This window comes from Enhydra lutris, unplaced genomic scaffold (assembly GCF_002288905.1).
Source record: "Enhydra lutris kenyoni isolate GAN:26980312 unplaced genomic scaffold, ASM228890v2 scaffoldscaffold54, whole genome shotgun sequence".
Taxonomy (NCBI): Eukaryota; Metazoa; Chordata; class Mammalia; order Carnivora; family Mustelidae; genus Enhydra; species Enhydra lutris.
Window position 1 is genome coordinate 964,047 of NW_019154138.1, and position 23,309 is coordinate 987,355.

Consider the following 23,309-nt stretch of genomic DNA (forward strand, 5'->3'; position numbering starts at 1 on the left):
AAAGAAAATCAAATTTTCAAGTCATTAAAAAGAAAATAAAATTATAATGAGCCTCGATTATTGCCTTTGTTGCACACTGCATCATGTTAATAACTGCTCACACTGCTTTCAATTAATCTAATGCTGATTGCTTCTAACCTTCACTAAACAGTTTTGAAAATTGCTGTAGTTTAGCCTGCGATGCTTATGATTAGAGTCAACAATTTGAAATGGCCAGCTCACCTGATGCCATCGTCTCTTCTCCTCCAGCTTTCTTAAGGTCTGGTAAGTGTGTAGACCCCAAAAGGGTCACTTGGTAATTTTAAATACCTTTGTTTCTGAAGGTTGGTGTCAACCATATGATATCATCTTGGTTTTGTTTCCTCTTTGGTGGGCCCAAGCCTGGCATCATTTCTGTTTTTGTTAGACTCAAGTTTGTACTATATGTTGAATGTGGCCTATAGTGATATTGTGTAGGGCATGAGAAGTGTAAAAAGGATCCCCTGTCTTTACTCTAGCAATATGTGACCAGGGTCTGGGAACCTCAGTGCCAGGGATCCTCAGTTGTAAAATGGGTACCTAAAAAATTTCTTAAGTGATTATCATCTTCTTGGATAATGGAAGTAACTTTTTTAAATTAGAAATTTTTGGTTAGTGTTACAATTATTTCCTCATCTACTACCTGTGAAGTAGGGTTTTTTTTTTTCTTCTTTTTTTTTTTTTAAAGAGAGAGGTGGATGGAGGGGCAGAGGGAGAGGGAAAGAGAGAATCTTAAAAAGCCTCCATGCCCAGCACAGAGCCCAGTGTGGGGCTCTATCTCACGACCCTGAGATCAGGACCTAGGGTGAAATCAAGAGTCTGATGCTTAATTGACTGAGCCACTGAGGTGCCCCTGTGAAGCAGGTATTTTTGTAAATACGATTTCATAGACAGTAAATGGAAGCTCACAAAGGTAAAACAACTTGCCCCAGATCCCAGACTATTATGTTTTAAGGCTATGTGCTTTGCCTTCTACCCCTTGGCATGTTGGTATAAGGGCTGGAGGAGATATTGGCACAGTGGCTCTTGGACATGTTGGTGAGACCCTTTGCAAGCTGGATGAAAGCTGATTGCTCCCCTCATGAGTCCCTAGGATTTGGAAAACATATGCAAGGAAGTTCATGCATCCAATGGAGACCACGTTTGTATTCTCATTAGGAATTCAGGTCTTTGGCTGTATCTAGTCTTGCTTTACAAAAGTAGGAAAGGCCTTCTTTAGGGCTTTTTTCTGTATGTAGTGACTCACCTTGGCCATTTAAAATCTGTTCATTGTGTGAACACTCTCGGAGAAGCCTTTTGGCAAGAGGATGCTTTTCATCTCAAATATGCCTTAAGCAGAATATTCAGCCTCAGGACTCATTAACAGGTAAATGTGAGATGAGGCAGCCCAAACCCTGACAATAAAGCCCAAACCTTTATTTCCATTTAGATTTTAATTCCTGTTTTGGCAAAATCTTGAAATAGGAAGGAGCTTAAGGAAAAATCACAGAAAAGAATGCTCATATCAAGGAATGAAAATGATACTTGTCTTCAGCTAAAGGATATAAAGCAGTCATCTGCTAAATAACAAAATAGTATATAATATATAACATTGACAGTTGATTTCTGGTTTAATCTTTGAACTAAGAGAACAAGAAGACATATATCTTTGGACTGTGTTTTCTGTATTTTAAGCACCAGGCTCTGTTTTCCATTTTGGCTTTCCTAGTAAGGGCTTGGTGGGTTTCCAGCATTAGCAAAGTCATTCAGCAGTTGTAGGGAAAGAGAATACTAAAGATATGCTTTTATGCATCAATAGTCCTGAAAATTTCAAAACATAAGAACTGTGCTTTAGCATTACATAGGGTATTTGATATACAGATGCTTCATATACAAGAAGCATTTCCAGTACCATATCATTAAATTGAAATAGAATGCACCAAGAGACAAAATAGAAATATACCAAACTTCACAGTTTTAAGCTATGTTAAAGACCTGATTCCTTGTGAATTACTTTCAACATTTACACTTTTGGGGGGGGTTCCTCTAACCAAAACTTAATAATGACTCCAAAATCTCCTTAAATCTTTTATCTGCTAAACACTCTGAGTGGTTTGCATTTATAATTTATTTACTAATTGAGAAATACTGCTTTGGAAATGATTTATTTTCCCTATTGTGATTTCTTGGATGTTATCATTGTAGAAGAGTGTTTTAAGGAATAATTTCAGGGGTGCTGGGGTGACTCAGTTGGTTGAGCGACTGGCTCAATTTCATTTCAGGTCGTGATCTTTGGGTTCTGGGATCAAGCCCTGTGTCAGGCTCTGCACTCAGCAGGGAGTCTGCTTGAGGATTCTTTCTCTCTCTTCCTTTGCTCATGCCGTTGCTTTCTTGTCTCTGTCAAATAAATAAGTAAATAAATCTTTAAAAAAGGAATAATTTCATTTAACAGTTATTCTGAAGCATGTCCTTGGTTGACAGCTGAGCTTTTCCCTGGTGTTTTTGGCTAGATACTATCCGATGTTACCAAAAATGAAAGCTAGTACCTTGATTTTGGAAAATTAACTTCTAGTGTACCTAGATTGTTTTATGTATTGTAACCCTCTTTATTTCTCCTGAATTTATTTCTATTATTTTGTCTTCATTCCCACTCTTTACTCAATTTATTGTGTGTGCATGCTTAGTTGTGTTCTGACTGCTAATGTGTCCATAAGTGCTATGGTTAAATATCATCTCTTTTGTTTCGACTACTTAAATCCAAAGAGGTATCTGGGGGTACAGGTTTTTCTTTAAAGAACCTTGGAGTAAAATATACAAGACCTTGAATTTATAGGAAAATTCCACCAGCAAAATAAATTATCAAATTAGGAAAGGAGTGTTGCATCCATTCCTCAGATTGCCTCCATCTTTCATGTGACTGCTACAGTTGTACAATATGTTAGGTTAACAGAGCTAGTCAGCAATAGCAGTCACATTGGTATTGTGGTTGAATTATTAGTAGTAATTGTTAACAGCATTTTGTAGTGAGCTAAGAAGTGTTTTTACTTTTATTCTTAGATAATAATTTTGAAAGTTACTCCTTAAAATGAAGTAGCCTATCTCTATCTTGGCTCCCTAAGTTTACCAGCATCTAAGTGAGTTTATCAGCATAAGACTTGAATTTTTTCCTGATTTCTTTTTAGGTTCTTTGATTAATTTCCTTTTATCAATTTGATTTGATGAGCATATCAGTACCTGGTAAAGTTTTATTATATATTCTGGGCATAACTCAACTCTATTTTACATGTTTGACTCTCTCTTTTTTTCTTTTTCTTTTTAAAGGCATTATATGATAGCCTTGATTTCAGCCTAATGTAACAGACAATTAATCAAAAGGTTTCTTGTGGCTTAGAGATACCATATACCTGGGTTCCTGGACCACTGTGGGTTATAGCCCCTTTGAAAAGCCTAAGGAAAGAGTACACATTTTGTGTTCAGCTAAACCTGAATCTCATCCTGCCTTTGTTGTTTACTGTTGTTTGATCTTGAGCAAGTTACTTTACATCCTTGAGAACTGGCTGCTTTCTCTATAAAAATAAGGGTAATAAAAACCTACTTGGAAGAATTATTGTGAGGATTAAATAAGATGTTATATGCAAAACACTTGCTATTTAGTAGCTGCGCAATAGATTTTAGTTTTTATCTTTCCTAATGTGGTCTTTTATAATATCACTGATAAGTATTTAAAAGTAGGACTTCTACAAAAACAGATGAGTTTGCTTATCTCTCTCATTTTGATATCTAGCCTCTAGGTAGCCATTTGATTAAGAAAATTTGTCATGCTAAAATACAATTAGCTTGAATCAGATTACCCAGAATCTGGTTCTCATTTGAGTCCAAGTCCATTTCATTTTTGTCAATAACACAAGTCTAAAGAAATTTTTTACGACAGTTTCCATGGAAATTCCTGTCAGAGCAGGGAGAGCAGTCATTATTTTATGTATAGTTAGACTTTATTTTTGTCTTATATTGGATATAAAACAGGTTCCCTTCAAGTAGGATGGAATTTTCTGAAACACTTGTAAATTGGATCCTGCTGGGAGCTCTGATCGCTTCTTAGTAGGTCTTGCCCTGTAATCCTATAAGATTTAAGAAACAGAGGACGTACAATGTGGCTTAACTCTCCTGGCATGAATCTCATTGACCTTAAAGTTTACTTTCTCTCTGTATCATTATCCTTAGCAGAGATGATGCTTTAGATTCTATAAGTGAAATAGTTTCATGAGGAGTACAGTATCTTGTCTCACTGTTTCACATTGTTACAGAATACTCACAGTGTGCATCCTAAAATCTATTTTCCTCATGATGTTTTCTTTATCATCAGTCTTCTGTGCGGTGAGAGAAATGATAAGAGGAACTTCCAGAATTCCTGATTCTGATCCAGGTGCCTACTTGAACATTTCCAAATGAGTATATGATGGGCATCTCAAATGAAACCTGGCCAAAATCAAACTCTTACTTCTAATTTCTATTCCTACCCGAAACATGGGCCTCCCTTAATCTTCTTCATCTCAGTAAACTACATTTTGCTGGCTCTTCAGGCTAAAAATATAGAGGTTATTCCTTTATTTTCATCCTTTTTTTCAGTTCATTTGTAAATCCTTTCTACTCCATCTCCAAAAATGTATACTAAAATCTGTCTATTTTTCTCCAGCTGTACTCCTGCCTCCCTAGTTTAAGCCACTTTCATCTCTGGTCTAAATTACTGAGATAGCCTGGAAAGAATTCATATTTTTCCCTTACTACAATCTGTTCTCTACCTTGCAGTGAGAAGATTCTTTTAAACATGTAAGTCAGATCATGTCACTTTCCTGTGATAATTTATTACATTTAAGCATAAAATCCACAGTCCCTTCCCTTGGGTGACCCAAGGCACCTGATGTTGCAACTCTGTAATCTTCTCATGGAACACTGTATTCCTCACCTATTGCTTTTCAGCTATACTGGCTTGGTTTGGTTGCTTAAGGGACAATTTTGTTTCAGTTAGGTTCTCTGTAATAGCTATTTCCTCTGCCTGGAAAGCCTTCTCTCCTGCTGTTTGGTAGCTTGTGCTTGTCCCTTTCGGTTGTCTGTTAGGTTCTCACCTTAAGCTTAAGTCTCCTTAGAAAGGCCTTTTCTGCCTATCCAATCTAAGTGGCCCCCAGACACATCACTCTTAATTCTAATTCTCTTTAGTGTACTTCTCGCTGTTTGATATTTTTCTCTTCTCTTGCCTGTCTCATATGAGAGAAGAGATTTCATCTGTTTTGTCCTCCTGCACCCCTAAAGCCTAGAAGAGGTCTTGTAGCATAATAAATGATCAGTAAATCATATTGCTTAGAAAATTTTATTACTTATCACACCTGAGTCCCTCCTGCCCCTTTTGAGAGACAGTGTCGTTGTGTGCTTAGTATATAGATTTTAGACTCATGCTACTAGGCTCAGATCCCAGTATGATATCTATAAACTGTGTGAATTGTTTTTTTATCTACTTTTCCTCATTGGATAGTAGAGATAATAGTTATCCTTTGTAAGTCCTTTTGTGAAGATGAAATAATGCTGTGACGTAATTGGTGGTTGTAGTAGTGGTACTAATAATAACAATAAAGACTAATGTTGATGGTGTTAGCAGTGACTATTTTAGTAGCTAATATTTATTGAGTATTTAACATGTGACAAGCAGTGTCCTTTTCGGTGCTTTTCATTTAAATCTCACAACAATCTTTTGCTATAGGTACTATTACTTTTCTCCTAAAAAAAAAAGAAAAAACCCACACACACAGAGAATTAAACTCACATAAAGTAATGCAGCTAGGATATAGACTTTGGCAGAACCACTGCTCCTAACCACTGCTGCCTTTGCCTTCTTCATTATGCATAGTGCTTAAGTGTTCCATAAATGGATGGTAGTGATTATTAGTTGTATCTTGATCATGTTCGTCACTTTTCTCTCATTTCAGATTAACTAATGTTTATGGGGTCTCTCTAATGTCATAGGAAGTTTATAATATACAATACTGGCTTTAGAGAGCTCATGGCCCAATGGAACTTTATGCAGAGCTACAGATGACTTTAGTGCTCTTGTAGATATACAATCTCTGTCTCTCTTGGACTCTTCTAGTTGTTTCCTACTTAACTTTGCTGCCTATGGCCATCATCTGCCATTATACCACCTCTAGCAAGTCTGTTCTACAAGTTACTGTCTGGATTTTTTTTATAAAATAAAGAACTGATCTGTTACTCCCTTGCTTAACTACTCATTAGCTCTCCATCTCCTGCAGCATTAGTGTGAGACTTCAGTGAATTCTTCTTTGGAAGTGACATTTGAGCTGAAGGAGGAAGTGGAAATCAAATGAGAAGTTAATATGAAGATTCTAGTCTAGGTTCTGGGGGATAGATAGAGCTGGACATTTAAGGAGCACTGAGAAGGCCAAAGGACAAAGCATTGTGAATGACAGAAATAGGAGAGAGAAGATGGCTGGGATGGGCAGGGCATTGGAAACCTTGAAGATATTTGGATTTTATTGTAAGTGAGAAGGAAAGACATTTAAAATTTGAAGTAATAAAGTGATAAGACTGAGTAATGTTTTGTGAAGATCTTCTGGCTACTAAGTATAAAACAGTTTGGAGAGTGGTAGAAGGTAGGGAGTGGCTGATGACAGAAGCCATATTTTATGTGTCTGTCTCTGATGCTTAACACAGGGCATAATGCCAAGCATGGGTCCTTGTTGAGTGATGAATGTCTATGAAGTTGACTCTTTCATCAGTCTAGATTCAGAAAATGTGATCACCTTGATTATGTATTAGAATCCATTTGCCATTTATTACATAATTTTTGATTCAACAGACTGACTTTTTAGAAGGAAGCCCAATTCAACAGATTTCCTGTGTGTATATATATAGTAAATTCTTATAAATATATATCTTATTTTATGTCATTATAATCTTTGTCCATATTTTAAAATGACAGATTGGCCGTTCTATTTCTGAAGAATAATCTGCAAAATTGTGCAAAGTTCTGCTGTATCTTTTCTTGGTTCAAGCTGGAAGAAGCATATGGAGATTTGATTTACCTGTCAATAGATCTTAGATTCATGGCAGATATAAGTATTTTATTTTTACTGTTAAACACACAGTTAGAATATGTCTTTTATGATTTTGAAGGGGGTGTATTTTCAAATCCCTAAGTAGAAAACAGATAACAAAATTGTAACTGCATGTTATATACTTGGTCTTGAAAAATTAGTAAGTGCTTTTTGATGGTTCATTGTAGTTTTCTGTGATTTTTAAAAAAGATTTTATTTATTTATTTGAAAGAGAGTGAGATCACAAGTAAACAGAGAGGCAGGCAGAGAGAGGGGGGAAGCAGGCTCCCTGCCAAGCAGAGAGCCCAATGTGGGGCTTGATCCCAGGACTCTGAGACCATGACCTGAACCAAAGGCAGAGGCTTAACCCACTGAGTCACCCAGCTGCCCCCTGTGATATGTTTTTAATGAATTCACGCTTGTTCTCATTTTGTCACATTAGGCCTTTGCTGCCTTGGTTAGAAGTGGTTTTTGAAAGATGAAAAAATTTGTTCCTGTTTTCTATTTTGTTCCTTCTTTTCCTTACCAAAATGATATGACTACACCTTAGTCCTTTAAAGACAGTTATTCCTCATTTTTAATTTCATGATTTCATAGCTTTCTTCTCTTTCAGTTTATATTTTATGAATTTCTTGAGGAAGTTGCTTTTTATAGATCAACAGTGACTTCCAAAATCCACAGTGCAAGTCTTCTTAAGTGTATAATTGAAGTTGGCCATTTTTATAGGTTCTGATATATGTCTCATGTATTCTTGGTTATCTTTCAAAATACATATCTTAAGTGTGTATTGAAATTGGCCATTTTTGTAGATTCTGATATATGTCTTATGTATTCTTGGTTGTCTTTCAAAATATACATCATTAGTTTTCAACTTGTTATATAAAAATTTTAAAAGCTATTGTTGTATTTGCTAATAAAGCAATAATCAGTAACCTCACACCATTTCCATGGCCTGCCTTTTTGGTCATTCAAGATTCAAGTCCTATAGCTCAGGACTGAATTTTTACAAGTATTTATATCCTAGTCATGAAGATGAACAGCCATGATGTTATTTGGATAACAGACGGAGTCTTATTGCTAAAGCTGTGAAGGTATTCTGACAAGGAGAGGCACAGGGTTCGGGATTGGACAGTTGAGCTTTGGACGGTATTTTATCATATATGTGTTTGTTCCTGGTATATTTTAAAAACATATTCATATCATTAGGTGCTTAACTTGTACTTTCTATTACATTTCTATCTTCCTATCGCAGTTGAACCAGTGAAGAATTTTCTATGTTTAAATTCTTTTTCTTTATGTGGTTCTATTAACTTTTAAGCTTGGTCATAAATATCTGATGGTTGCTTATAGTTATAAAAAATTAGTTTGTCGTAAACATCACCTTGGCTTGCTGTGGCTTTAATCAGTGAATTGTTTTTTCCATGAAATTTTCAGCTTATAGGCAGTTGTTTACTTGTTTGTGTATATAATTTCCATCTGAACTTTTAATAGTTTATGATTTAAAATGATTTCAGACTCTTCTTTTTTCCTTTCTGTCTTCTAAATATATTTCTTTCATGACTTTGCATCTGTAACCAAATGGAAGTTGTGCAGATTTAATTCTTCAGAAACTAAGGATGAGGGAATAAACCTCTAAACTTACTGTGATCTGTCATTTTAAATATTTTGACATAAGCATTAACTGATGATATAGTGTGCTGACGGAAATTTTGTCATGTCTCAAGTAACTCTTGTGTGTGAGTGAGAGAGTATGTGTGTTTATAACTTGACCGTAGACCTTGCTATCCTTATGTAGGTGGCCTTACTGTGTCCTCTCTCCTTAAGTAAAAACAATATATTTAATAAGTTTTGAACAACAGAACATCCTGTGGTGATTTCAAAGTAGACAGCACTATTAGGTTTTTATTCTTTGTTTTTTGTTCCCTTAATTATTTATTTGTTTAGAGTAGGGGGAACAGCAGAGGGAAAGGGAGAGAGAATCTCCAGCAGACTCCCTGCTGAGCATGAAGCCTGGCACAGGGCTCCCTCTCAAGACACAGAGATCATGACCTGAGCTGAAATCAAGAGTCAGAGGCTTAACCAACTGAGCCACCCAGGTGCCCCAGCACTCTGAGGTTTTCACCAGTTTGGTGAAAGATTTATGTAGGTGACTTTATCTGGAAATTTGTAGTAACAAATCTGGAGCTTTAGAGAAAATACAGTAAACATCAATGAGTCTTTGCTCATGATGGAGTATAGGACATAAAGTCATGCCCCACTGGGTGACATTTCAAACTTTCATACTTCTAAATACATTTTTAAAATGAAATTTATTTAAAAATAATTATTTTAAAAGCTTCTTTAAATATAATTTTATTTGGACTTATGTTGTGCTTTGGTAGAGAGTATTAATCATTTCAGTTGATATACTTCCGCTTAGATGGGAGTTTTCCTGTTCAAACTGAGCCCCTCACAAATATGGCTAATATATGCTAGTTGATTTTAGATCTTTAGCTTTTGTTTGTTTTAAGCACCTTTAAGTGGTCTACTGATGACAACGGAGTTTTCATGTTAAATATTTTTAATATTTAAAAGACAATCATATCAAAAAATGGGCAGAAGATATGAACAGACACTTCTCCAATGAAGACATACAAATGGCTATCAGACACATGAAAAAATGTTCATCATCACTAGCCATCAGGGAGATTCAAATTAAAACCACATTGAGATATCACCTTACACCAGTTAGAATGGCCAAAATTAGCAAGACAGGAAACAATGTGTGTTGGAGAGGATGTGGAGAAAGGGGAACCCTCTTACACTGTTGGTGGGAATGCAAATTGGTGCAGCCACTTTGGAGAACAGTGTGGAGATTCCTCAAGAAATTAAAAATAGAGCTTCCCTATGTCCCTGCAATTGCACTACTGGGTATTTACCCCAAAGATACAGATGTAGTGAAAAGAAGGGCCATCTGTACCCCAATGTTTATAGCAGCAATGGCCATGATCACCAAACTGTGGAAAGAACCAAGATGCCCTTCAACGGACGAATGGATAAGGAAGATGTGGTCCATATACAGTATGGAGTATTATGCCTCCATCAGAAAGGATGAATACCCAACTTTTGTAGCAACATGGACGGGACTGGAAGAGATTATGCTGAGTGAAATAAGTCAAGCAGAGTGAGTCAATTATCATATGGTTTCACTTATTTGTGGAGCATAACAAATAGTATGGAGGACATGGGGAGATGGAGAGGAGAAGGGAGTTGAGGGAAATTGGAAGGGGAGGTGAACCATGAGAGATTATGGACTCTGAAAAACAACCTGAGGGTTTTGAAGGGGCGGTGGGTGGGAGGTTGGGGGAGCCAGGTGGTGGGTATTAGGGAGGGCACGTATTGCATGGAGCACTGGGTGTGGTGCAAAAACAATGAATACTGTTACGCTGAAAAGAAATTAAAAAAAAATTAATATCTAAAATTCTTCATAATAAGAGCTTATTTTCTTAATTTACATATTTCTGGGTGATTAACTTTGCTTTGTGGAGTCTTTTTTTTTTTTTAAAGATTTTATTTATTTATTTGACAGAGAGAGTGGTCACAAGTAGGCAGAGAGGCAGGCAGGAAGAGAGGGGGAAGCAGGCACTCCACTGAGCAGAGAACCTTATGCTGGCCTCAATCCCAGGGCTTCGAGATCATGACCTGAGTGAAGGCAGAGGCTTAACCCACTGAGCCACCCAGGTGCCCTTGTGGAATCTTTTTTTATTAGTATTTATTTTATTGTGTATAACTGATAGATAACATTGTCTTAGTTTCAGGTGTACAACACAATGATTCAATATTTGTATACACTGCCAAATCATCCCCACAGTATGTTATTGTTTGATACCATAGAAAGTTACAAAAACATTTTTTTTTTTTTTGTTATGGGACCATATAAGATTTATTCTCTTAGCAGCTCTTGAATACACAATACAATATTGACTGTAGTCACCATGCTGTGCAATACATCCCCATGACTTTTTTGTAATAGGACGTTTTTACTTTTTGATCTGTTCACCCATTTTGCTCATCCCCACATCCACCCTCCCCTCTGGTAACCATGGATCTGTTCTCTGTATCTCTGACTTTTGTTTGTTTTGCTTTTTAGATTCCATGTGTAAGTGAAATAATACAGTATTTGTATTTCTGACTTATTTCACTTAGCATAATACCCTCAAGTTCCATCCATGTTGTTGTAAATGGCAAGATTTCATCCTTTTTTATGATGATCCTTTTCATTTGTCTTTGTCAACTCAATACAAATACAACTCCTTTGAATAACACAACTCCATTGTATGTATGTATATATGTGTGTGTATATATATGTACATGTATTTTATATATATATGTATATGTATATATATATATTTATATATAGATGCCACAGTTTCTTTATGGATTCATCCATGATGGACACTTAGATTATTTCCATATGTTAGTTCTTATAAATAGTGCTATAATGTACATAGAGGCACATATATCTTTTTGAATTAGTGTCTTGGTCTTCTTTGGATTAATATCCAGAGGTGGAATGCCAGATCTTTATGGTAGTTCTATTTTCCATTTTTGATCAATGTCCATACTATTTTCTACAGTGTCTGAACCAATTTAATTCCCACCAACAGGGCATGAGTGTTCCCTCTTCTCAACATCCTTGGTAACACTTGTTATTTCTTGTCTTTTTGATAATAGTTATTTTAATAGATGCAAGGTGATATCTCATGGTAGTTTTGATTTGTGTTTCCCTGATGATTAGTGATATTGAGCATCTTTTTATGTGTCTGTTATAGATGTCTTCTTTGGAAAAATTCCTATACAGATTATCTGCCCATTTTAAATTAGATTTGTTGTTTCTTTGGTGTTGAGTTGAAGAAGTTCTTTATGTATTCTGGATATTAACCCCTTATTGAATATGATTTGGAAACATTTTCTTTCATTCAGTGGATTTTCTTTTATTTTGCTGATTTCCTTTGCTGTGCAGAAGCTTTTTAGTTTGTTGTAGTTCCACTTATTTCTGCTTTTGTTGCTCTTGATTTTGGAGTCAGATTCAAAATACCATCACTGTGACTGATGTCAAGCTTTTGCCTATGTTTTCTTTTAGGAATTTCATTTTTTTAAGGGTTTTTTTTTTATCATTTTTTAAAATTTATTTTCAGCATAACAGTATTCATTGTTTTTGTACCACACCCAGTGCTCCATGCGGTCCGTGCCCTCTCTAATACCCCCCACCTGGTTCCCCCAACCTCCCATCCCCCCACCTCTTCAAACCCTTCAGATTGTTTTTCAGAGTCCATAAAGAACTCCTCAAACTCAACACACACAAAACAGATAATCATATCAAAAAATGGGCAGAAGATATGAACAGATACTTCTCCAATGAAGACATACAAATGGCTATCAGACACATGAAAAAATGTTCATCATCACTAGCCATCAGGGAGATTCAAATTAAGGTTTTATTTATTTATTTGTTTATTTGACAGAGATCACAAGTAGGCAGAGAGGCAGGCAGAGAGAGAAGAAGGGAAGCAGGCCCCCTGCTGAGCAGAGAGCCCGATGTGGGGCTCGATCCCAGGACCCTGGGATTATGACCTGAGTCAAAGGCAGAGGGAGTTTCATGTTTTTAGGTCATACATTCAAGTCCTTAATCCATTTTGAGTTAGTTTTTGTCCATAGTATAAAACAGTAGTCCAGTTTCGTTTCTTCTCTTTTACTTTTTTCTTTTTTTTAACACGTGGCTGTCCAATTGTCCTAATACCCTTTATTGAAGAAACTGCCCTTTCCCCTTATTATTCTTGGCTCTCTTGTCATAAATTAATTGACTATATATGTATGGGTTTATTTCTGAACTCCCTGTTCTGTTACAATGATCTGTGTGTTTGTTCTTATGACAATATGATACTATGTTGATTAGTATAACTTTGTAATATAGTTTCAATCAGAAATCATGATGCCAAAAAAAAAAAAAAATCATGATGCCTCTAGCTTTGTTCTTTCTCAAGATTTTTTGTCTATTTATGGTTTTTTTGTGATTCCATACAAATTTTAGGATTGTTTGTTGTTTTTTGTGAAAAAATTTCATTGGAATTTTGATAGGGATTATGTTGAAACTGTGGATTACTTTAGGTAATATGGATATTTTAAATACTCTTCTCATGAGTATAGACTATCTTTTCATTTATTTGTGTCTTCTTCAGTTTCTTTCATTAATGTCTGTAGTTTTCAGTGTTCAGATCTTCCACTTTATCAGTTATTTGTAGGCATTTCATTCTTTTGGATGCAATTATAAATGTCATTGTTTTCTTAATTTTTCTTTCTAGCTCATTGTTAGTGTATAAAAACACAACCAATTTTGATATGTGGATTTTGTACCCTGCAAGTTCACTGAATTTGGTTTTTTTTTTTTTTTTTTTAGTTTCTAATAGTTTTTTGGTGGTGTCTTTAGGGTTTTCTATATATAAAATCATGTCTTCCACAAATAGTGACAGTTTTACTTCTTTTCCAGTTTGGATTCCTCTTAATTCTCTTCCTTCCAAATTGCTCTGGTTGAGACTTCCAATACCGTGTTGAATTAAAATGCCAAGACTGGGTGTTCTTGTTTTGTTCTTGATCTTACAGGAAAAGCTTTTAACTTCTCACAATCGAATATGATGTTGGTGGTGGGCTTGTCATATGGGTCTTTATTGTGCTGAGGTACATTCCCTCTATGCCCATTTTGTTAAGAGTTTTTTTTTTTTTTTAAGATTTTATTTATTTTTTGTCAGAGAGAGAGAGAGAGAGTGAACACCTACAAGGGGAGAGGCAGGCAGAAAAGGCAGAGGGAGAAGCAGGCTCCCAGCCAAGCAAGGAGCCCCATGTGGGACTCAATCCTGGGACTCTGGGATCATGACCTGAGCCAAAGGCAGTGGATTGACCAACTGAGCCACCCAGGCATCCCTTGTTAAGAGTTTTTATCATAAATGGGTGTTGAATTTATAAAATACTTTTCCTGCATCTATTGCTCATATGATGTTTATCCTTCCTCTTGTTAATATGCTGTATCACACTGATTTGTCAATATCGAACTACTCTGGCACCCATTTGATTGTGGTGAATAACTTTTTCAAATGTGTTGTTGAGTGTGCTTTGTTAATATTTTGTGGAGGATATTTATATCTATGTTCATGTTGGCCTATAGTTTTCTTTTTTTGTAGTGTCTTTCCTTTTGGTATTAGAGTAATGCTGACCTCGTAGAATGAATTTCAAAGCTTTCCTTCATCTTTAGTTTTTTCGGAATAGTTTAAGGAAAAGGGGTATTAACTCTTCTTTAAATGTTTGGTAGAATTTATCCATGAAGGTATCTGGCCCTGAACTTTTGTTTGTTGGGAGGTTTTTGATTACTAATTCAATCTCCATACTCGTAAGAATTGTATTCAGATTTTCTGTTTCTTCAAGATTCCATCTTGGAAGATTGTGTTTCTAGGAATTTATCCATTTCTTCTAGGTTGTCTAATTTGTTGGCATGTATTTGGTCATAGTAGTCTCTTAAGATCCTTTTGTGTTTCTCTGATATCAGTTGTAACTTCTCTTTCATTTCTGACTTTATTTATTTGAGCCCTCTAGTTTCCATGGTGAGTCTAGCTAAAGCTTTGTTAATTTTGTTTATTTTTTCAAAGAAACCACTCTTAGTTTCATTGATGTTTTATATTGTCTTTAAGTCTTTTTAAAATTAATTAATTAATTAATTTTTAAAAGATTTTATTTATTTATTTTTCAGAGAAAGATCACAAGTAGGCAGAGAGGCAGGCAGAGAGAGAGAGAAATGCAGGCTCCCCGCTGAGCAGAGACCCCCCCCCCCCCAATGCGGGGCTCAATCCCAGGACCCTGAGATCATAACCTGAGCCGAAGGCAGTGGCTTAACCCACTGAGCCACCCAGGCGCCCCTTAAATCTTAAAAAAAAATTTTTTTTTTATTATGTTCAGTTAGCCAACATGTAGTACATCATTAGTTTTTGATGTAATGTTTAACGATTCATTAGTTGCATATGACAAGCAGTGCTCATCACAACACGTGCCCTCCTCAATACCCTCATCTGGCTATCCCATTCCCTTGCCCCTGCTCCTCTGAAATCCTCAGTTTGTGTCTCAGAGTCCAAAGTCTCTCATGGTTTCTGCTCTTATCTTGTAAGGTTGGTTTAGTAGTGATGAACTCCTTTAGCTTTTGCTTGTCTGGAAAACTCTTTTTGTCTCTCCTTTAATTCTGAATGTTAAGCTTGCCAGGTAGAGCATTTTTCATTACAAGTTTTTTTCCTTCCAGCCATTCTCTTCTGACCTACAACGTTTCTGTGGACAGTTTTAGGGGGTTGGGTTGTATGTAAAAAATTATTTTACTCTTGCTGCTCTTAAGAGTCTCTATCTTTTTGTTTATTTGTTTGTTTAAAGATTTTATTTTTAAGTAATCTCTACACTTACTGTGGGGCTCAGACTTAACAACCCTGAGATAAGAGTTGATCTCAGCCAGGGGTTCCTAAGATTCTCTATCTTTAAATTTTGACATTTTATTTTATTTTATTTTTAAAGATTTTATTTATTTGTCAGAGAGAGGGGGAGAGAGAGCGAGCACAGGCAGACAGAATGGCAGGCAGAGGCAGAGGGAGAAGCAGGCTCCCCACCGAGCAAGGAGCCCAATGTGGGACTCGATCCCAGGATGCTGGGATCATGACCTAAGCCGAAGGCAGCTGCTTAACCAACTGAGCCACCCAGGTATCCCTAAATTTTGGCATTTTAATTATGTGTCTTGGTATGGCTCTCTTTGGGTTCATCTTAATTGTAGCTCTCTAGAATTCCTGGATCTTGATGTCTGTTTACTTTCCCAGGTTAGATAAGTTTTCTGCCGTTATTTCTTCAAATAAGTTTTCGATCCCTTTCGTCTTTTCTTTCTAGGACTCCTATAATATGGGTATTATTCTACTTTATGTTGTCCCATAGGTCCCTTAAATTATTTGTACTTCTTAAAATAATTTTTTTCCTGATTTGTTTGGATGCATTCCACTGCCTATCTTCTAGCTCACTGATCCTTTCTTGTACTTTGTCTAGTCTGGTTTGAATCCCTCTAGTGTATTTTTTTTTTTAAGATTTTATTTTTATTATTTATTTGACAGAAATAGAGAGAGAGATCACAAGTAGGCAGAGAAGCAGGCAGAGAGAGAAGGGAAAGCAGGCTCCCCACCGAGCAGAGAGCCTGATATGGGGCTCAATTCCAGGACCCTGAGATCATGACCTGAGCTGAAGGCAGAGGCCCAACCCACTGAGCCATCCAGGAGTCCCGCTCTAGTGTATTTTAAAATTCATTTATTTTATTCTTCAGCTTTTGACTTCCTTTTGGTTCCTTTCTTTCTTTCATTTTGTTTGGTACTTTTTTGTATTTCCTATCTGTTGAAGTTCTCTCTATATATATCCATTCTTCTTTCGAGTTCAGCTTTGTCATTACTTTGGTAATTACTTTGTCATTACTTTGGTCATTACTTTGCACTCTATCAGATAAATTGCTTATCTTTGTTTCGTTAAGGTTTTTTTCTGAGGTTTCATCTTGTTTTGTTTGGAAGATATTTCTTTATTTTCTCATTTTACTGACTCTCTGTGTTTGTTTCTATGTATTAGGCGAAGTAACTACCTCTTCCAGTCATGGACTAGTTGCCTCATATAGGAGATAAACCTTATGGTTCAACTTTGCCCTAGCTCTTGGTTGTCTGTCAAACTTTGTGATTGTCTAAGCAGTCTGGTTTATTCTTGATAGGTGCGAGTTGTTGAGGATGTGTCAAGACCTGTCAGTATTCCAAAGGGAAGGACCTCAGTCAGCATCTAGGTTCAGGCTGAATGGGTGCCATGCCCTCAGACAGCAACCTTTAAAGTATGAAAATATATACAGTCTTATAGGACTATAGTTATTAACCCTGCTAGCATTGTGTTCTGGGCTTCTGGAGGTGTCCATGGGCAATAGTTGCAAAAATTGGGGCCCCAGACACATGTATGAGCTCCTTACTGGTAGGTGTCAGTGAGCTGTAGTGAAGCTAAGGAAGTAAGCAAAGATTGTTTTCCCCAGTCTACACTTCCCATGATCACCTCTATAGTCTCTATATGTGTAGGAAGCCTGACACTTGTCCCTCATGTTTAAGCTCCAAGACCAGTAAATAGGCCCTTTCCATAGAAATGCTTGGGATGTGTTTCAGTAACCTGTCTGGGCAGTGCCCTTTGGGTGGTAGGCTGATAAGAAGTGTCTTTCCAATTGTTTTAGTCCCATGGGGCCCAGAAACACAAGCCTCCCTGGCCTCCAGAGCCAAGTGATCTAGGGGTATCCCCTATGTGGACTGTGTATGCTTGTTGGCTTTGGAGAGGTAGCAGAATAGTCCAGGGCTGCAAAGCACTCTCCAACTGTAGTGAGACAGCAGGAGAGTGCAGGGCCAGGGTGTTGCTGTGAGTTGTAGCAAGGGAGCTGGAGATGTAGGGCCAGCGCATACCTGCTGTAGCGAGGCACTGTGAGAACACAGGGCCATGGTACACCTGCTTACTTTAGAAAAGGAGTTGTAGACTTCGGGGCGAGGAGCACGCCTGCCAACTTAATTGGGACAGTGGGAGAGTGCTGTTACTGTGCACGTTCTCCCGCTCTAGCAAGATAGGGAGAACTAAAGAATGGGCTAGTGCTGGCACTAGCAAGGTAAAGTGGGAGTGCTGAGAGGGCTCCCACCATCGCCTCTGTCCCCAAAAAGAGTGCCAACAGGCCCCAGTCCTTTGTCAGACACTAAGATTAGCAAATGAATCTCCATACATAGTGTAGGCGATTTTCAGACTTGGTTTCATGCTGTGTCATAGGAAGAATGTGTCTGAGGGAACTCTGTATGACCGGAATCTCATTTCCCTGTAGCCCTTTGAGTCTCCTAGACATAAACTCTATTGGTTTTTCAAAGCCAAACATTTGGAGAGCTTATGTCTCTGATGCAGGTCCTAAGGATTGAGGTCCTGATGTGGAACACAAATGCTTCACTACTCAGTGAAGCTCTGTGTTTTTGAGATCCCTTCAAAAATTGGGTCACTGCACTGGGGATGAGGTTTTTTGGTGAGACCATGTCTCTGTCTCACCTACCTACCTCAGTGTGTACCTTTTATCCTTTATTTTTGAGGAGCAGTTGTAGATTTGGTGTGTCCATGGTTGGAGGGATCTTCTATGCTGCCATATTTTAGTGTCCCCGCTAACCTCCCTGCACATGGAATTTTTCTATCAGTTTTTATCATTGTTTTTGTCAGTTCAGAGATCCTTGTGTTTGGTTATGTTATCTTGTTTTCATGGAAATATATAATGAAGCTCAATTTGTTATACCCACTTAATCCCAATTCTCAATAGGCTTGTAGCTTTGATAATAATCATTTGCGCAATAACTACAAGGATAAAAAAATCATAGCAGAATGTAAAATTATCATAATTTGAAGGAATAAAAACCATTTGGGGGGGGCGCCTGGGTGGCTCAGTGGGTTAAAGCCTCTGTCTTCAACTCGGGTCATGATCTCAGAGTCCTGGGATCGAACCCCACATCGGGCTCTCTGCTCAGCAGGGAGCTTGCTTCCCACTCTCTCTCTGCCTGCCTCTTTGCCTACTTGTGATCTCTCTCTCTCTCTGTCAAATAAATAAAATCTTTAAAAAAAAAAAACCATTTAGGGATTAGGTATTATCACTGGACTCTTTCTGCTGTGTATTACACTATACAGTATTAATATTTTACTTAACATCTGTATCAAATTTAAGCCTTTCCACAGTCTTACTCTATTTATTAAATATTTCTTGAATTTTTCTTCCCCTTTGCCTTCCTGCTGTTACTACCGTAATTCAAGGGTCTTAGATGAATGTTTTAACCAAAACATTGGTTAAAATGGACTTTTAACCAATGGACTCTTGTGCCAAAGGCTCACCACTTTAAGCAGTCATTCACAGTGCCAATAGAGTTTGTTATGTTAATCACCATACAGGACATCTTTAATTTTTGATATAGTGTTCCATGATTCACTGTTTGTATATAACGCCCAGTGCTCCACGCAACATATGCCCTCCTTAATACCCATCACCAGGCTAACCCATCCTCCCAACCCCCTCCCCTCTGAAACCCTTAGTTTATTGCCCAGAGTCCAGTCCGTCATGGTTCATTTCCTCCTCTGATTCTCCCCCATTCATTTTTCCCTTCCTCCTTCTAATGTCCTCCATGCTATATCTTTTTAAAGGTTTGATCATATGATGCTCTTGCCTAAGCCTCCCCAACAGCTCTCCATTATCGAAAAGATAAAAATGCGAACCTAGAACCTGTTGTTTAGCATCCTCCACTGTTAGATTTCTAGATACCTTTCCAATCACCCCTCCCTCTTGCATTTTCTTCTGTAGTGCTACTAATCTCCCAGATAGGGCATTTTCTTTCTTGCTTCTGCAACTTTACAGTGAGGTTCCTTCTGTTTTAGATAGCCTTTCTCTGAAAATTTTGTGTACTCCTATAATCTTTTATTTTGTTCCAATGATCTCTTATCTTTACGTATTTTCTGACTACCCCCTTCCTCTGCATCCCAGTTTTCATTGAATTGTTCTACTTATTCTTTGGCACCTTACACATGCTTCTTTTAGCTCTGATGTTCCTGAATTGCCATAATTATATATCCATCTCCTCTATAGGTCATAAGTTCTTTAGGTTAGACTGAATTGGTTATAGTTTTATATCAGTAGCCCCTGATGTAGGCATGGTTTTGGGGTCTTAAGGTTGATGAATCATTCTAGAAAGAATTAGTTCAGTTTTGATATAGAATAAACTTGTCAGCACTCTATATTGTCTAATCATTTCTCCTTTATGTTTGGTAAATAAATTTTGGTGAATTGATTTTCTAGCTGTTTCATACTAAATAGATTTTCCTTATTGGAGAAATCCAAAAAGGTTCAAAGTTCAAATTCAAAAAAAGAAATCAGTAAGTGAAGCGAAATAGTGATCTTAGAGGATAGTAATTTCATGAGTTGGGCATTCTTTGATTGTTCTCTACACTTGTGGACAACATCTGCAGAGCCAGTCCTGCCTGGCTCTAGCTGCCTTTGTCTCTTTGCTTAAGAACCTTGAGCAATCTTTGTGTACTGAATTTTGCTTTCCCTGAAGTGAAGATGTAAGAAATCATATAGATTGTTCATCCATGTTGTTATCAAGATGTCAGTCATCAGTAGCATGTTTATTTTTTCATATATAGAGAAGGACAACCCTATTTAATTGGCCTTGTCTATCACAGTATAGACTTTATCTAAGATACCAAAAAACTTGAACTTGGCATTTAAGTTTCAAGAATATGGAAATGAAAGACAGTGAAATGATACCCTTTTTTTTTAATGTACCCTTTTAAATGAAGTGGGAAGAAATTAGCTTCCTAAACATGCCATCTAGAGGAAGTATAACATTTTTCAGAATAAAAATGGTATAAAATATATTTCTTTTTTTTTTTTTTAAGATTTTATTTATTTATTTGACAGACAGAGATCACAAGCAGCGGAGAGGCAGGCAGAGAGAGAGGAGGAAGCAGGCTCCCCACTGAGCAGAGAGCCCGACGCGGGGCTCGATCCCAGGACCCTGAGATCATGACCGGAGCTGAAGGCAGCGGCTTAACCCACTGAGCCACCCAGGCGCCCCTAAAATATATTTCTAATAATACACTAGAGAAAAATCTCTCTTTTCATGGTGGACCTCTTCAAATCAAGTCTGTCAGTTATTATATATGTAACTTGTAGAAGAGAGCCCTTTTTGTTCCTGTGCACTGCAGATGTCTTGAACTAACAGAAGTAAAGGGAAATGAAATCTTGGTAAAGGAAAGTTGTGTAGGTATAATGTCTGAAACAGATAATTTACACGGCTAATATGGACAAAGTGCAGTGATAAACACTAGAACTGCTTGGAAAACAACTTAGTGATTTGGTTAAAAAAAAGTTAAAGCAATATTTCTGACTTAAATTTTACTTGGAAGCAGGTTATATATATTGCTGTGAATTTATGTTATTTTTATTATTAGAAATGAAATTCTCAAGAGAAGACCTTAAATAATAAGTATATACTCATCTCTGTTTTGTATTACCTCAAACAAACAGGCAAACAAGAAAACCAAAGCATACTTCAGTGTTTAAGCCCTGGCTCTTCCACTTGCTAGCAGTGTGACTTTTGAAAAGTCACTTAACCTCAGTAACTTTGCATCTGTAAAATGGAAATAATAATACTACGTCCATAATAGGTTTGCAAGGATTGAATGAAGCCATGTTTATAAAGCTTTTAACATAGTACATTGCACATGACAAATGCCCTAATAATGTTAACTGTTTTTGTTATGATGCTGGTAATAATGAGATTATATTATTCCTTACCTTTTTGATCTCTTCGTGTTGAAAGTGGATTTATGTGTTTATATTCAGTCTGGTATATTGTCTATTGAGTTTGAGTGTCCTGGTAAATTATATTAACATTAAGCAATGTCCTTGTCTGGGACACAGAGGCAAAAATAATTAATGTAAATTAGACAAAAATGAGACCCCTGAAGAGGGAGTCAGAAGATCTTGTTTCTGGTGTTAGTTCTTCTCTTAACTGGTTCTCAACTAGCTCTTCATTCTTGAACAAATTGTGAATTTCTTTCATAAAATAAGGGACTTAGACCATATGCTTGTTTCCATTCCTTTCTGCTTCAAAATATTATGTCTCTTGCCCATTGACTTCAGGGTAGTCAGGGGAGAATATTTATAGGGTTTCAGAACCTAGGCTGGGTGATTTTAAGGCAGATCTTATGAGAGGGGGATCTGGTTGGATTGGGCAGAGTTGATGACATGATAACTTTGGATCAGTTATTACAGTGATTCAAGGTCTGGAGGCAAACCTCAGTGAGCAAGATGTTACTCTTGATATTAAGCTGTTTTAATTGGTTCATAATCCTACCTTATAGGAGTTGTAGAATTGGATTTTCCTAAGACAACAAAGCCGCAGGTTGATTTTAATCCCCTCTTCTTCCCTCTCTTTTTCTCCTCTATTTTGTTTTTTGCAAGATGGAGTTACTACCTCTGTAGAGTCTTGGATCTCCTTAAAAATGGAGACTTCATTCAGCAGGTCTGAGATGAGGCCTGAATGTTTGTAATTCTAGCAAGCTCCCAGGTGAAGTCCTGCTGCTGGTGGTTGGATTACCGTTTGGACAGCGAAAGTCTACTAAGTACCACTCTTGTTGAGCAGTTTTTTATATCATCTTCATCTCTTATCTGCCTTGCATCGAGACTCTAGATTTTGGGCTCTGAATTATGCATCCTTGTGTTCCCAATCTTGAACTTACTTTTTGGATAAATATGTCATGATTAGCATCACTGATTCTCATTAGGGACAACTCCATATTTCGTATGTGTGACCATGGCTTGCTTCTGCAGCTTCCTTTCACTAGTATGGTTCTCTGCCTCTATCAGTTTTTTGTAATCTGCTCCAGGCTCAGACTTTTGCCTGGATTTACCTGGACCAAACCTTTTTACTTAGCTGAGCTGGGACATTTGAATTGCCAGTTCAGGGCTCCCATTTTGAGGCTATTGCTGTACATTAATAACATAAGTTAAAATTTCCAGCAGATGTCATTAAAAATGACTGGGTATTATTCACTTTTCCTTCTAGTCTCTTTACCATACATGATTTCAATAATTATATTTCATGATCCCTTCCATGTCCTAAGAACCATGTAGTCTCCATTTCAATAGGCAGCTCTGTTCAGAATGCAATGACCCCCTCATTTTTAGAGAGTTTTGTAGCCAATTGAATGGAAATGAGAGGCATAATTGGTCAGCACTGGAAGTTAAGCTCATTTGTTTTCCCCCACAGTCCAGTTTATTTTCCCTAAGTATTTCTTTGAGAAACTAATGTGCTGATTGTTTTAAGATCTTTGCAGAGGCCTCTGATGGTAATGGTCATTTTGCAGGCAGGGTGGGGAGTGGGGAGGATCTGGCCTTTTTCATAACTCATGCAGCTTATCGTTTAAAGCAGAATGATGTCAGTTAACACTGACTTTAGTTTTTTTTTTCTAGTCATCCTTTCAAGATGATATTCAATAGTCTTATAGAATGAACATAAAAATGAGGGTAGGTGCTTCAAATAATACACTATAATTTTGTTTGAAGAGAAGAGGAAATAGCAC

The 23,309-nt window shown here is 37.1% G+C and overlaps 1 protein-coding gene across 1 annotated transcript in view; it reads left to right on the forward strand.

The window, feature by feature from the left end:
- The window catches only part of LOC111157377 (phosphorylase kinase regulatory subunit beta), a 240,406-nt gene continuing 217,097 nt past the window's right edge, over positions 1 to 23,309 (forward strand). The window contains exon 1 of the mRNA XM_022518739.1: positions 1 to 264. Within this exon, the coding sequence (XP_022374447.1) occupies positions 210 to 264 (55 nt within the window). The 5' untranslated portion in view covers positions 1 to 209. The remainder of the gene's footprint in view (positions 265 to 23,309) is intronic.